Consider the following 16,536-nt stretch of genomic DNA (forward strand, 5'->3'; position numbering starts at 1 on the left):
TCTCAGAGTTTGAGTATTGGATTTTGTTATGAATGCTGGAGTAGAGACAAAGGTGGACGTCATTACGATAAGTTTCAGATTTCAAGATCCTAAGTACACTAGTGTTCAGAAATTAAGCATAAGTTACGAGTAAGCAGGGCAACAGGAAATAGACCGCAAATCACACGACATATGCACCTACCAAACTTACATGTTTGCTCTGTATACGAAAGGAGTGTTCCCTGCTTTGACTAATGGCATAACCGCAAGGTAAACACTGCCTGCACCACATATTCCCTCAGTCATGTTTGCCCTGTTATAGTGTGCAGAGTGTAGCCTCATGGTGAAAGAGGAAATATGTAGTAACATTTCGAAAAATTCAGTTGGAAATAATGAGTAACTATTTGTATCGCATGTTTAAATAGCTGTGTTATCTGTACTGATACTGAATGTAACAAAATGTAACTTAAAAGCTTTTCAGTCTGTTGAACACACAAGTTAAATGTAAATATTACATTTTAAGATACCTGTAAAAAAAACACATTATTAAATAAGGATTAAAAATACATGGTATTAAACAAACAATGACATGTTTCATTCTTGAAAGAACAAGTTTTTATCAAGTCACACTCAAATATTTAGAATATGTTTCTGTTTAATACATACACTAGTGTCCAGCATTAAGCATATCACTAAATGAGGCCATACCGCCTGATAGCAATGTCAGACGGATTGGTGAACAAACGGAAGCTGAATCACACGCCATATGTCACACAACTTGTCCAGAAAAACAGTGTCAGGAAAGTTCTGATAGCTAGGTACACCTTTAACAACTAACAAAACTTGGCAATGTCTTCCACAACAAAATATGCTGTTAATAGGGTGTATGGTTACCCCTAACGGCCACACATGCTTCACAGCGACGTGGTATGCTCTCTATCTATAGCCAATACAACCACAGGAACATCATGGAACGGGACCAGTATGGCGGTGGTGGCATCATGTTGAATGGTAGCTTATAAATCTCATATCATGTTGAATGGCCGTACGGACATGCACATCTTCATGGATGGCCCGAGAAACACTGTTAACGCTCAGAGATACAGGGATGAGGTACTGAGGCCACATGTCCGACTCTTCAGAGGTGCAGTTGGTCCAGATTTCCTTCTACAGTAATGAACGATAATGCCCGACCGCACCGCGCTGCTCTAGTGGGTGAATTTTTGGCTGAGGAAGACATTCATCGCATGGACTGCCCAGCGAGGTCTGCGGACCTGAATCCTATAGAACATGCATGGGATACATTGGGGAGACGAATTGCATCCCGTCAGCCTCCACCAAGGACCCTCCAAGACCTTCGCATTGCCCTTTCGGAGGAATGGAATCAACTGCCACAGGAGCTCTTGGACCATGCCTTTTTTTTATTCAGGCTATTATGTACTGGAAAACTGTCCCTTCCCCCAAATGGCGACACTTCATCATTATTACACTGCTTCCAACATTTTATCCTGTGCTACCATCCAAAGAATAAGTAGGTACTTTCATATTCTTATAATTTCAAATGTTTGTTTTTTAAAGCAAAATTTGCTTTCAGGATAGAACCCGATTGTCACCATCCACAGCGTGAACCTCATCGCTGTCACTTTGGAGACTGTCCACCTTGTCGCCAAGTGTGTGGTCTGCCACATGACCCTTGTGGTCATAGCTGTAGTGCAATGTGCCACTCAGCTGTGTGGGTCAAGGTAGGCTCTGAACAGAAACCTGCAGGGCCCTGGGAGAAGGTGGAGCCACAATTGGAGCTTCGAGCACTTCCCTGTCCAGATTGTAAGGTAAACTTCACTTTGCTCTACAACTTATACCCATAAATATTCTTGTAGGAAAAGTGACTAACCAGGAGCATGACAGATACTGGTATAACATTGAAAACAGATAAAGTTCAGCTGTAAATAGTTTTTACTGTACTTTATTTAACTACGCATAGCAATAAGGTTGATACAGGCAAGCACTTAGAATTGAGTATGTTGGTCTTCCAAATAAAGCAGCTCTTCATCTGCAAGTCCAGATATGATTGTACTGTTCAGCCAAGAACTGGAGGCGAACAGTTCACCACACCGTGATGAGAGGCATTCCTTGGTGGGTCAGCCAGAGTCCATTTCTCCTCAGTAGTTCATTTTAAAACTCCAGAAGAGTGTGAAAATCATTAATATGCATTGATCACAACACACACACACAAAAAAAAAAAAAAAACTTTATATATCATATATAAGTTTGGTCTCTACATTGCTCAGAATTTACAGACGTACCAACTCTCCCGATTTAAGCGGGAGACTCCCAATTTTTCATCGTTCTTCCTAATTTCCCGATTGCCGGGACCTATCCCCCAATTCTCAGAGCAGTTTCAGTAATTTTTGTATTATTTTAAATTTCCGTGCGTTTCCTTGGTCTATCGATACATAGCTGAGTATGGCTGGTCGATAGTAGTATTAATAATTACAATCGAATGGCAGCACGGGGCACGGTGGCCAGCTATGTGCTCCTCTTTGGTCTATAATACAGTCATATACACAAATAACTTAATAATAGGAAGTTGAAGTCGCAAGTGAGTAACCTAACCTCAGAAGTAGCATGCTATAGACGTCTACCCGGGGCAGGACCTGCATAAGTACTCGTGTTATGTCATGTAGTAGTGCTTCTTGGTTATGTCTTCATTTTTGTTTTGGCCAAAATGTCAAAACACAAATATGCAGTTTTTAAAAGCGCTTATAGAGAAGAGTTTCAGTGTGTCAGTGAATCCAGGAAAGAACCAACGTTCACATTCTGTACTATATGTAGGTGTGATTTTTCAGTTGCACATGGTGGGAAGTGTAATATACTCAAATATGTGCAAACGAAAAAACATGTAGAGAGCATCCAGTGTGTAGAAAGAAACCAGACTGAACTTTTCATATAAAAACCAAGATTTAAATCCTGTGACTAATGCCAAGGCTTTATTTATATCACTTATCGTAGAACATAACCTGCCTGTAAATTGTGCCAACAACGCGGGGCCTTTGTTTCGCAAAATGTTTCCTGATTTGGAAATCGCTAAACAATATGGGTGTGCTATCATTACAGAAATATGCATGGAAGAAAGGGTGGAAATTGTATCACATTTGCAGGTGAATGCATTTTCTGTTGCTACTGATGGTAGCAATAATAGCGATTTGAAAATATAGCCTATGTTGTAACATTTTTAGGCCTGAACTCAGTGAAATTCAGAGTTGTCTACTCTCTGTACCTAATTCAGAAGAAGATGCTACTGGAACTAACATTGCCAATCTTTTTCCCTCAACTTTTCAGGAATTCCACATTCCATTAAAAAACTGCCCTAGCTCTTGGTGCTGATAATGCTCCAGTAATGGTAGGATTAAAGAATGTTATGGCAGGATGTTTGGAACTGGGAAGATAGTAACATAATCATCGTAGGCTGCTCTTGTCTCCTAATTAATCTTGCTGCAGAGAAGGGTGTGGCGTGCTTGCCTGTAAATGTAGATGAAAGTATAGTTTATATATTTTATTATCTGAAAAGGAGTGCAAAGAGGAAAGAAAAGTTCAGAGAATTTCAGAATTTACACAACACAGGGATCAGGAAAATTCTGAAGCATGTGCCTACTCGATAGTTATCACTAAGAAGGTGTTTAGGATTTGCTGCAGTGGGACCCTTTGGTTACTTTATTTAGGAATGATATTGTGAGTAAGGATTCTCAGATGGGAACTTTGAAGACTTACAAAATTCCTAAGCACAGTCTAAGTGCAGATGTGTCTTGTTTGCCTGAAAAGGTGAAGCAACGTCATAACATTTCACCACACTCCTCAGTTAAAAAGAAAACCCAGTCATCAGTTTCACCCAAAAACAAACAACTGATGACACTAAAAGCCATGCTTTGTCACGTGAAGAATGACTGTTCATGTTCCTTTCATCAAATTTACATAAATCTTTTTGCCTTTTTCTCTCAAGTTTTATGGATATCTTTGAGAATCCAAATGTAGCTCTTCGGTCTAGTATGCCGCACATCCACTTATTGAAGTCAGTTTTGGAGTAACTATTGAAGAATGTTATTGCAAGGTTTGGAAAACCACACGTTATTAAAAGCTCCTCCTCTCTCCTTGATGTAGATTATCATACTCCGGAAAATCAAAATGATTGATAGGGAACTCTGCGTTTATTTTGGTGAACACTTTGAAGTTTGAGGAAAAGTGCATATTCTTTAAGTCTGTTAGGAAGTGTTTCTGTTCATCGTATGACTACATGGTACACAAATTTCCGTAAAAGATGAAGTTTTAATTAATGCAGAAGTTGCAAATATTTCTGCTATAAGTAAGGCATCATTTTCTAGCCTTAGATTTTTCATTAACAAATTTCCGAACATTCTGGGTAGTGAAATGGAACATTTAGATAAAGAAACTGATATTCTGCACTCCCAGTTCTGTAACTTTCAGCTTGAGGAGACAGACCTGGCAAAAAAGAAGAATTGATGTTCAGTGGGCATTGGTAGATCAGATGAAATCAGCTGATGGTGTACTTAAATATGACAGAATCTCTAAGGTGATGCTTGCCATTTTATCAATTCCACATAGCAGTGCAGAATATGAAAGGATTTTTAGCAGAGTCACAAAGACAAAAACACAGTTCAGGTCCTTGCTGTCTGAACAAACTTTGGAGAAACTTTTAACCTTAAAATCAGTTCAGCAAGGCAAGTGCTTTGAGCAAAAATTTAGTTCAGAGTTTCTGAAGAGTGCTAAATCACCTACGGGTGTGTTGAACAACAATCAGTCGTAATGTGTTCAGTGTGCTGATAAATCACATGTTCCTAAAGTTCAGGTATGTCCAGTATTTAGTATCCGCATATAAATAATGAAATATATATATATAGGCCAAATAGATAATAAAAAAAGTATAATAATATATTCAATTATAATGAATTAGTACATGTTCTGCCATCAGAGATGTGTCGTAATATATCCCGATTTGCTGCCAAATCTCTCGTGAGTTTTTTTACTTTTGAAAGTTGGTATGTCTGGAATTTAAGAAGAATGGTATTTCTGTGTCAGCTGTGTCCACAAAAATCAAAATTATTTTACATTTAATAGTAAAATTTACCAACAAAATGGACTCTCTATGGGAGCCCCAGCATAAGGAATATTGGCTAACATAGACTATTTGGAACACACAAAGATTATTCATCAGATAGAGGGATTGGATTTTTGGACAAGATATGTAGACGGTGTTTACGCTATAATAGATAACAGACTCACTGATAGTAACAATTTTTTTAATATATTGAATAATTTGGATTCCAGTATAAAATTCACTTTTGAAGAAGAAGAAGAAGAAGAAGAAGAAGAAGAAGAAGAAGAAAGATCACTGAATTTCTACATGTAGTCACAACAAGAGAAGAAAAAGGATTTTCTTTCAAAATACACAGAAAATCCACTTTCACACCCGACCACTATCAGAAACATCTCGTTACACCCTGAGACACAGAAAAGATCAGCATATTATAGTTACGTTAACAGAGCATTTAGTATACCATTATCCAAATCTGAAAGGAATAAAGAACTATTGTTTATCTGATAACAAGCCCTCTTGAATGGTTTCAACAATAACATGATGGATAAAATAATTAATAAATTTTCGGAGAAGCAACAATCTAAATTAGCAATCGAACCTAGTAAAGCTGAGAAATACATTAAATTCACATATAATAATCCAAACATAGATGTGATAACAAATTTATTTAAGAGAAAATTTTCAAAATCGCATTTTCCACCAATAACAACATGAAACAGAGTATTTTCAACCATGATACAGTAAATCTCTCCGAAAAAGATACATTTTTGATTCGGGAATATATAAACTTACATGCTTTGAGTGCAAGACTACATACATAGGACAGTCTGGCCGCAATGTTAAAGTAAGATATTTAGAACATGTGAATACTGAAAAACATAGATGATTGTCAGCTATGGAAACACACATGACTACCACAGGTCATAAATTTACCAACATAGAACAAGACCTCACCATCATAAAAAAAAAAAAATTTTTTTAAAAGGGCAGCTTAATGAACACATATGAAGATCTATACATTCATCTAGACCAACTTGTAAAGAAAAATGATAAACTTAATGAGGCTGTAGAATATAAGAACCCATTGTATGTATGTTCAGTCGTCAGCCCTAAGGCTGGTTGGATCCTCAACAGCTCCGCCATCAGTTGTCATAGATTGCCTAAGCAGCACTGAAGAGGCGTACTAGGGAAATGAGGATTGGGGTAGTTTCCCGTTGCTTTCCTCGCCGAGCCAGACGTTGCTATTACATATCAGTCTGCCAAGCCCACTGAAATGCATGCATCAACCGACCCTATGAGCAACATTTTCACACCATTCATAGCAGGGACTGGCTGCATAAGGAATGGCCTTACTAGCATCACTCATACCTCAGTCACTTTCATATTGTCAAAGCCTAGGATAAGACTGAGACAGGTCAATGAAAGTAACAAAATTGCTCTAGCCTATACCAGAAGAAATAGTGCACTGTAAACACTAGGTCCTGCCAGCAAAGGCATAATATGTGTTGCCGGTGGTGAGTTGATAGTTGGTGGAATTATTTAATTCTAGACTTGTCAAAAGAAACTAAGGAATTAACATTTTTGAAGAATTCGATTAAATTTTTGTTGTTGTAAAAATGATGTAAAATTTTGTGTGTTTTATTTCTGGTGAAATTGTGTGATTTTAAAGAATTTTCAGGACTCACAGAAGAGACAATAATTTACTTAATCATTGAGTGTTAAAAGAAAAGACAGTGATATTGGAGATCTCCAGTAATATGTTTGTAACACATTTTTTGTATCACCCTGTAGTACGTGGAGGCTTCAATCATGAAATTGCTGAGTTTCGCATTCGAAACCTCTAGAATATATTTCCCATATTACCATATACGGTGCTGTAATTCTATTGGTGAAAATAACGCCAAATTGTATTGGTGATAATTCGGGTCGAAACATAGGTAGCTTCCCTGATTGGCTGTCTGAGTATTTCCTAATTTCCGGCCTTTTGGCTCCTTAGCAGAAGCAAGGCTCTGTTCAGCGTCTTTGGTTTTCGTACGTCTTAACGTCGGACGCACCGGCTCCAGCCATCCCGGGGTAAGCATGTTTTCTTTTCTCAAGTGTTAAATTAAAATGTAAATTCATTTGTGCGGAGTTTACCTTAGACCCTGGTTGTCTCCGTTTTGATTTTCTAATGCCGTAGTTCGTCAGCTAGGCATATCCTTTGTTTTGGAGGCAATTCCTTTTATTAACCTTTTGTGAATATGTAAACTTTAATTATTTTTTTTCTTCCGAGTTGCCTCCAGTAATTTAGCGTCAGTTTAGTGTACGCCTGTTGAGTTATGCGTCCCTCATTGATGTGTATTAGGAGAGGACTGCCCCTCTATAGGCCTCTGCGCTAAATTTACCTTCTGTTGTTTCCTTTCCTTGTAACATGTTTCTACTTGACGTGTATGATGTTTGTAATTATGTTATTTTCCCCTTAATTTTTCATGGTAAATTTCAACATCAAATTTATGCTCACTTATTTAGAAGTAATTGTAATGCTGTGTAAATATTCACATTTCTGAAGAAACACTGATAGGAACGTCGTGGTTCGATGTAATTTTTAATTGAAGATGTTATCTTTTTACCTTGTGCACTTTATACTTTGGTTCAGTTCTATATGTTGAGTAAATTAGACAAAGGGTTAATGTTTTCACGTTTCTTTCCCTACAATGTCACGTAAGATCTCGTCCTCTGTAGGATTTCCCGGCCTGCTTCCCATACTTCCTTTCCCTAGATGTCATGTTGGTTATCCTGCGAAGCCACGTTTTGTCAAAATTAAGAATGTTTTTCCGAGTGTATCATCGGCTGACGTTATTCTTTCAGGTTTGTTATTTTGGATTATTAAATCATTGCTTGTTTTATATGTACCTTGTATTATGTGCTCCTACCCGTTAAAAGGGGGGGTTACATCTGGTCCGTTTCAAGATCAAAAGGTAGATGTTCAAGATACATTCTAAATATCTCCAAAGAGAAAACAACAGCTAAGGCTTCCAATTCATATATAGAATAGTTGCGTTCAGCAGGATTTAGACTACGGGAAGCATAAGAGATAGGACGATGTCCATCTTCAAATTCCTGAAGGAGTACACCAGATATACCTGTAGATGAGGCATCGGTTTGGAGAATGAAACGTTTAGAAAAATCTGGCCTCGCCAGCATAAGAGCGTTACATAAAGCAGATTTTAGATCATAGAAAGCTTCAAGTTGGGCATCACCCCACTGAAATTTAGCATCTTTTCTCCTCAAGGCATTTAATGGGGCTGCTCTTTTAGCAAAATTGGGGATGAATTTATGGAAGAAGTTAACCATGCCAACGAACCTAGCGATAGCTTTGACATCTCTAGGAGTTGGAAAATTTTGGATAGCTGCAGTACGAGATTGGTCAACAGAAACGCCTTTCTCGGACACGATATGACCTAGGAAGGACATCTGAGGCTGTGCGAAAGTAACCTTGCTATCCTTAAGGGTTAATCCTGCTTTACGGAGTCTTTCAAGGACTTCATTGAGATGAACAAGGTGTTCTTCAAAAGTTTCGCTAAAAATTACTAAATCATCCAGATAATTATAAACGAATTTGAATTTAATGTCTGACAACACATTATCCAGCAGCCGAGTAAGAACAGTGGCTCCTGTCGCCAGCCCGAATGGTACACGCTCAAATTCATAGAGGTTCCAGTCAGTGGCAAAAGCCGTGAGATGCTTGGATTTTTCAGCAAGAGGTATCTGATAATACGCCTGATTCAAATCAAAAGTTGTAAAAATTTTGGCATTAGCAAACCAATAGAAACAAGAGTGTAAGTCAGGAAGAGGAACGGATTGAAGCACATCTCGCTTGTTCAACATTCTATAATCCACTACAGGCCAAAAGCCACCCTGTGGTATAGGGATGAGAAATATGGGAGAAGAGTATGCAGATTTAGAAGGATGTATTACACTATCAGCAAGCATTTGATTGATGATAGCCTTAAGGTCTTTCATCTTCAGGGGCGACAACCGGTACGGAGGAGAATGAACAGGTTCATTATCAGTTACTTCAATTTTATATTCCAAAACATTGGTTACCCCTAACTTATCGGTAAACACATCGGGAGATTTATCACAAAGATTTCTAAGCTGGTTGGCGTGGTCATCAGGCAAATGATTAAAGTCAAAAGCTTTTGGTTCACTTGTGTCCTCAGAGACAGCACTGACATGATAAGGAAGGATAGGAGAACGGTTACTCAATTTAAAGATTCTAATGGAAAACTTAAACTGGAATTCATTGCATTGAAGATCCAAAACCATACCAGTTTTGGCAATAAAATTTGCACCAAGAATGAAAGGACAAGATAAACCTTTCGCCACTAGCACAGGCATTTTCCATGTGAAATTACGTATTCTAATTTTGACGCTCAGACTTCCAATCACATTCAAGGAATTAGAATTAGCTGTATAACAGGTTAAGGACACAGGTGTTAAGGCAGGGAACTTACAAACAGATTTTACAGAGTTATACAAATTTTCACTCATCAAGGTGAGGTTACTTCCAGAATCAACTAAGGCACAAACAGATTCATTGTTCACTTCTAGGCATATGTACGGTAATTTACACGGAGGAATAGCAGAAATACCACAAGATTTTGGAAAATTGACACTAGGGTCAGACTGAGGCTTATAATCAACTACAGGGTCGGGTATGTCATCATCTAGCTGACAGCGATAACAGACGAAACACGAAGATACGCTATAAGGTTTGGCACATGAATTGGCGGTTAGTCATCTGGCATTGCCATTACCAGAACGCCCAGAACCGAACTGAGCATCAGACGGTTTAAAGGAACAAAAGGATAAAAGAATAGCTTCAGATTCGATAAATTTACCTTTAACAAGGGTCAAAGATGCACATACTTCGTCTGTTGATAGGCTGGGTACGGCTATAGTTTCGTTAAGCGATTGCTTTAACAAGCTCGCGTGATCCCTAATTCTTCCTGTCGACTTCAATTTACAAATACGAAGTTCGTAATTCCTCCTCCCTCAAATGGGACGGAACAGGGACCACACGAGACATGTTAACAAGAAATTACATTAGGAGATGATACCAGGTTATTTTAGGTTAGTTAAGGTTTACTGTTCTCGCATCTCTTTCTTCTACGACCACGCCTCGGCTAACAGATGTAACCCCCCTTTTAACGGGTAAGAGCACATAATACAAGGTACATATAAAACAAGCAATGATTTAATAATCCAAAATAACAAACCTGAAAGAATAACGTCAGCCGATGATACACTGAGAAAAACATTCTTAATTTTGACAAAACGTGGCTTCGCAGGATAACCAACATGACAACTAGGGAAAGGAAGTATGGGAAGCAGGCCGGGAAACCCTACAGAGGACGAGATCTTGCGTGACGTTGTAGGAAAAGAAACGTGAGAACATTAACCCTTTGTCTAATTTACTCAACATATAGAATTGAACCAAGGTATAAAGTGCACAAGGTAAAAAGATAACATCTTCAATAAAAAATTACATCAAACCACGACGTTCCTATCGGTGTTTCTTCAGAAATGTGAATATTTACACAGCATTACAATTACTTCTAAATAAGTGAGCATAAATACGATGTTGAAATTAACCATGAAAAATTAAGGGGAAAATAACATAATTACAAACATCATACAAGGAAAGGAAACAACAGAAGGTAAATTTAGCGCAGAGGCCTATAGAGGGGCAGTCCTCTCCTAATACACATCAATGAGGGACGCATAACTCAACAGGTGTGCACTAAACTGACACTGAATTACTGGAGGCAACTCGGAAGAAAAAAAATTAAAGTTTACATATTCACAAAAGGTTAATAAAAGGAATTGCCTCCAAAACAAAGGATATGCCTAGCTGACGAACTATGGCATTAGAAAATCAAAACGGAGACAACCAGGGTCTAAGGTAAACTCCGCACAAATGAATTTACATTTTAATTTAACACTTGAGAAAAGAAAACATTCTTACCCCGGGATGGCTGGAGCCGGTGAGCGGACTACCTTACAAGGTGCATCCAATCGTTAAGACGTACGAAGACCAAAGACGCTGAACAGAGCTTTGCTCCTGCTACGGAGCCAAAAGGCCGAAAATTAGGAAATACTCAGACAGCCAATCAGGGAAGCTACCTATGTTTCGACCCGAATTATCATCAATACAGTTTGGCGTTATTTTCACCAATTGAATTACAGCACCATATATGGTAATGTGGGAAATATATTCTAGAGGTTTCGATTGCGAAACTCAGAGATTTCGTGATCGAAGCCTCCACGTGGCACTACAGGGTGATACAAAAAATGTGTTACAAACATATTACTGGAGATCTCCAATATCACTGTCTTTTCTTTTAACACTCAATGATTAAGTAAATAATTGTCTCTTCTGTGAGTCCTGAAAATTCTTTAAAATCACACAATTTCACCAGAAATAAAACACACAAAATTTTACATCATTTTTACAACAACAACAAAAATTTAATCGAATTCTTCAAAAATGTTAGTTCCTTAGTTTCTTTTGACAAGTCAAGAATTAAATAATTCCACCGACTATCACATTCCTCAAGAATGTGAACAAGAAAGAACACATCACTACTGCACCAGACACAAGACCTTAAAAAAGACAGGAGATACCGTTCCAGAGGAAAGCAGGTTTAAAAAGAATTGACAACTAGGAATTAGTGATATTTTCATCTGCAATAGTAATAGGAGCCACATTATAAAACCTAGATTTCTTCATTTCGACAATTAAAAATATATAATTTTGAATTTATAAATTGGCTATTTTTTAACATGAACTTTTTAAGAAAAGAATATTCATCAGAACATATTCTCTATGGACTATTGTACAAGTGTTTCCTTGACAATTGCTTTCAATTGTAGAAAGAATTTATTTATTTTCTCTTGAATATTTTGTTTTTAATGTTGTCATTAAATCTTATGTTAATTTTAAGGACACTTTCTCTCAAAGCATTGATACTTTGTCAATATATGAATTTTTCATCTAAACAGTGTTATGTGGCTTAAGATGTTAATAATGTACGAAACGTGTACCACTTTTAACCAATAAGTTGCCTTAAGCAACTAATATATCGACAAGGTGGAAAATAAAAAATACTTAGTTGTGAATCTGTTAAAGTGCGATATGGACCATGAAACTGATTTTATGTAATAAAGTAACAAGGAAACGCACTCTTTTATTTTCTGTCATCTCTGTTTGTAAGTATGTATGTAGGAGCATCACGAGAAAATAGCCAAAGAGAATGTAATGAAAATTGGTATGTAATGTCAGGGAATGGGGCTCTACAATCTAAGCTGTAAATAATTTTATTCATGCTGAGTGAAATGGTAGTTCAGGGCAAGGCCTAAAATGTAATTCTCAAATATCTAAGTTATTAGTGGTCCTATCAATAAATACTCCAAAACTTAAGTTATATAGAATTAAATTTTCGATATTTATGTCTTGTACATTTTTACCATTCCGGCTGTAACAAAAGAGGTATTCATGAATTTTGATTTTTGTTGCTAAGTCCATATCAATGCTGAATCACTTGAAAATGATTGAACAGAGTTTAATGAAAGTCGGTATGTAAAGACCGGGAATAAGGCACTACAGTCTAGGCTATAAATAATTTTATTCACGCTGGGTGAAATGGTAGTTTAGGGGAAAGCGCCTTTGTGGTTTTAATCATAATATGATTAAAAGGTGGGAGGATGTTACAAAAATTTGGTTGTGTCGTTGTGCAATAAATAGTATTTCCTATCATTGTGGTTAATATTAGTTCGGTGAATTAGTCCCTTAACAAAACATTGGACATGAAATCTGGGTTTGGTTCCTGCTGGTGTCCAGGTGGCCATTTTTGTTCTGTACCTAACATCTCTTTGGATATACTATTTGTACTTAACATGATCTAGTAGATTGAAGGTCTACTTCAAATCAAATCAAAATCTTTATTTGCAAATGAGGTCTCTACCTCGGTGGAAAAATGATACACAAAAATACTTTATTCTCAACAACTAAATTTTAAATAGAAAAGAAAAGAAGGCATTTTTCTGAAAATACAGTATTATACTATTTACATTAACAATTTTTCTATTAAACACACAGTTCATCCGTAATAAATTAATATTATTTACAAAATTCTACTCATATCTTCTGTAATTACATAATCAACTCATATACTGTATGTGGAATCACTGCAGAAAATACTGTACATTTGCTAGAAGATTTAAATGCAGGGGCGGTTATTCAATGGAATGAAGGGAATGAGTCATTCCCTTAAAAAATATTACATAAAGAAAAAAATTAAGCATGTTATTGCAACCAGTATTTATTTTAAGTTTTGTGTCGTTTGGTATAATATATAATTAACTTTATTTTAACGTGACAGTGGGCATGGACAGTTGAGAGCTGCAAACATGCGTCTGTCTCCATGAGCTCGCGTGATACTCACATCACGGCCGCTCGTCAGCAAGTGGCTTGCCAGACTTGACCTTGGCTTCACTCTGGTCCGTTTGTAATTATTCGTTTGGGTTCGGCAAGCTTCGTGGGGCTAGCCAAGGGAATGCATCTGACTACTCATTCCGTTCGAGACTATTTGTATGTGATAATTGTGATAAAACTTGTGAGAAAAAGATTTAATTGTGCTTGTGTTTCCAACTGAAGTGAAATATCGTACTGTGAGTTGTACCATTTAATTTACTTTGTGTTATTTGTGAAAATTACACCAAATTTACGTGTGCACATGTAAATTAAAGGAACTACTGCGATTCTGCCGGCTTAGAAGGGAATGCATTGACTGTGTTCATTCCGTACTTTGAGTCTCTGAAGCATGGCAACTGTCGACGCGAGTGATGAGAGCGGAGGGGGATGTGGATGCGTATTAGAATCTCTCTTAATCCAGGGCATGAGTTCGAGGGCTTTTCAGGAGAAGAGTAATATAATTTCCGGTGGCAGGCCAATGCCTGATTTACCGGGTGTAAAAACTAAAACGAAACGTTGTGTTCGACACTTTAATACAGAGCAGTATGGAAAAATAGGCTTGTTATGTGGTTGTCAAAAAACATCAAAACTCTACTGTTGGCCTTGCGTTCTATTTTCAAATGAAAAGGGGGTGTGGAACAGTGTAGGCTTCGATGATAAGAATAACTTGCTTAAAGCATCCCAGCGTCATCAGCAATCACAAACACATATCCGAGCTGAAATTCTGTTAACAACTTTCGGAACGACCAGAATAGATTTGCAACTCGATCAGCAGCGTAAACTGTAGGCAATAAAACATAACGAGTTGGTAAAACAGAATAGAAAGGTGATCCAACGACTGATTGACGTTGTAATGTATCTTGCAAGACAAGAACTTCCTTTCAGAGCGCATGCAGAAGATAAAAGTTCCTTAAATCGTGGAAATTATATAGAACTCATAACGCTGCTGAGCAAGTATGACGACACACTGGCAAATCATTTGCAGAAAGCAACGGTGTTCACAGGTCTTTCACATCAAATACAAAATGATTTAATTGACGGAGTAGCCAGTGTGTTATTGACCGAAATAAAGAAAGAAATATCACAGTCATCATTCGTGGCGATTATTATTGATGAAACTACTGATATTTCTGCCCATTCCCAACTTTCAACTTTTGTTAGGTTCACGTCTGCTGATGGAGAAGTACAGGAGCGATTTCTTGGATTTACTGACGTAAGCGCCGATCGCAGTTCTCCTGCTCTTGCAGATCACGTGTTCCACATAATGGACGAGTTCAACTGTGGTTCTAAACTAGTCGCTCAATGTTACGATGGAGCCGCAGTGATGTCAGGAGACCTCAGTGGTTTACAGAAAAGAGTGAAAAACATATATCCCGACGCTATATTCATACATTGTTTTGCTCACAGACTGAACCTTGTCCTTACACAGACAACTTCTAATATAAAGGAATGTAAAATATTCTTCATGACTCTGAGTAGCTTGGCCTCTTTCTTTTCTAATTCAACTAAGAGAACTGCTGTATTAGGTAAAGAAGTCAGGAGACGATTTCCTAAAGTGTGTCCAACACGATGGAATTACAACGGAAGACTTGTTGAAACAGTTCGTGAACAAAAAGAAGAATTAGTTCAGTTGTTCGAGAATATCCTGGATAATCCAAAGTAATGGGATAGTCAAACGTATCACGAAGCTCGAGGTTTTAACAGCGTTCTCTCAGAATTCCAGTTCAATTTCATTTTATTAGTTTTCAGCGAGATATTTTGCTTAACCGATTCTCTCTTTGAAATTCTTCAAACGAAAGCACTGGATGTAAATTTCTGTATTGCCAAAGTAGGGGAAACAAAAATTATCATTCAGGGAAAAAGAAATGAATTTGAAAGAGTATGGAACAAATGTCAAGAGAGCTGCGAGCTGCCAAAGAAGAGGCTACGTCAAAATGAAACCTGCGACATAAATTCACACTACCGTCGCATATATTGCGAGATATATGACAATATACATACCCAACTAGAAGTTCGATTCCAAGCACTCGAGAAATTAACATTTTTACAGTTAGTTGATCAAAGGAACACGAAAAAAAGTTTTCCTGAAGCAGCATTCTGTTCTTTGAAACAAAGTTGCGGTCAGCATTTTGACTTCGCCCGTCTCAGAAGCAAGCTCAGCGTAGCTTATTCCTCCGATGAGTATCTTACGATGGGAGTTCTAAAACTTTTGTTTTATTTAAAAAGTAGTGGATTGTCATATTTTGCCTTTTCTGAACTGTTTAAGTTATGTGCATTGATTTCAACTATCCCAGTGTCCAGTGCTAGTGCCGAACGTTCATTTTCGGCACTTCGGAGAATCCACACCTACTGCAGAAACACACAGGGACAACAGAGACTCTCGAACTTATCTCTACTGTCGATTGAGAAGACGTTACTAAAATTGAAGTCATCAAAGAATTAAGAAGAATTCTACAGCCTTGTCATAGAAGAATTCGTCAAGAAGGAGAGGCGGATTGAATTAACATTCAAATAGCACAAGATAATGTGAGTTATTATATTTATTTTATACATCTTCCTAGCTTATGATATGTGCTTCCCTTACTGTAAAAGTCACGCGCCGCCACTGTTTAAATGTGAACATGAATATCCACAGCCTGTTTCCAGACATTCGACCGGGTCAGGAATGGATTGAAGGAAGCCCCATCTAGCAGCAAGGATAGGAATTGTGCCGGCTGCCGAAGCCTGTTGCAGTCCTCTGGGGCAATGATTAATGAATGATAGATGAAATGAAATGATATTGAAGAGTGTTGCTGGAATAAAATATGACAGGGAAAACCGGAGTACCCAGAGAAAAACCTGTCCAACCTCCGCTTTGTCGAGCACAAATCTCACATGGATTGACCGGGATTTGAACCACGGAACCCAGCGGTCAGAAACCGGCTTGCTG

At 37.7% G+C, this 16,536-nt stretch overlaps 1 protein-coding gene across 1 annotated transcript in view; it reads left to right on the top strand.

The window, feature by feature from the left end:
- The window catches only part of LOC136873801 (NF-X1-type zinc finger protein NFXL1), a 213,111-nt gene that overhangs the window by 159,638 nt on the left and 36,937 nt on the right, over positions 1-16,536 (top strand). Inside the window, exon 10 of the mRNA XM_067147048.2 lies at positions 1,574-1,808. Coding sequence (XP_067003149.2) covers positions 1,574-1,808 — 235 coding nt within the window. The remainder of the gene's footprint in view (positions 1-1,573; positions 1,809-16,536) is intronic.

Source organism: Anabrus simplex, chromosome 5 (assembly GCF_040414725.1).
Source record: "Anabrus simplex isolate iqAnaSimp1 chromosome 5, ASM4041472v1, whole genome shotgun sequence".
Lineage (NCBI taxonomy): Eukaryota > Metazoa > Arthropoda > Insecta > Orthoptera > Tettigoniidae > Anabrus > Anabrus simplex.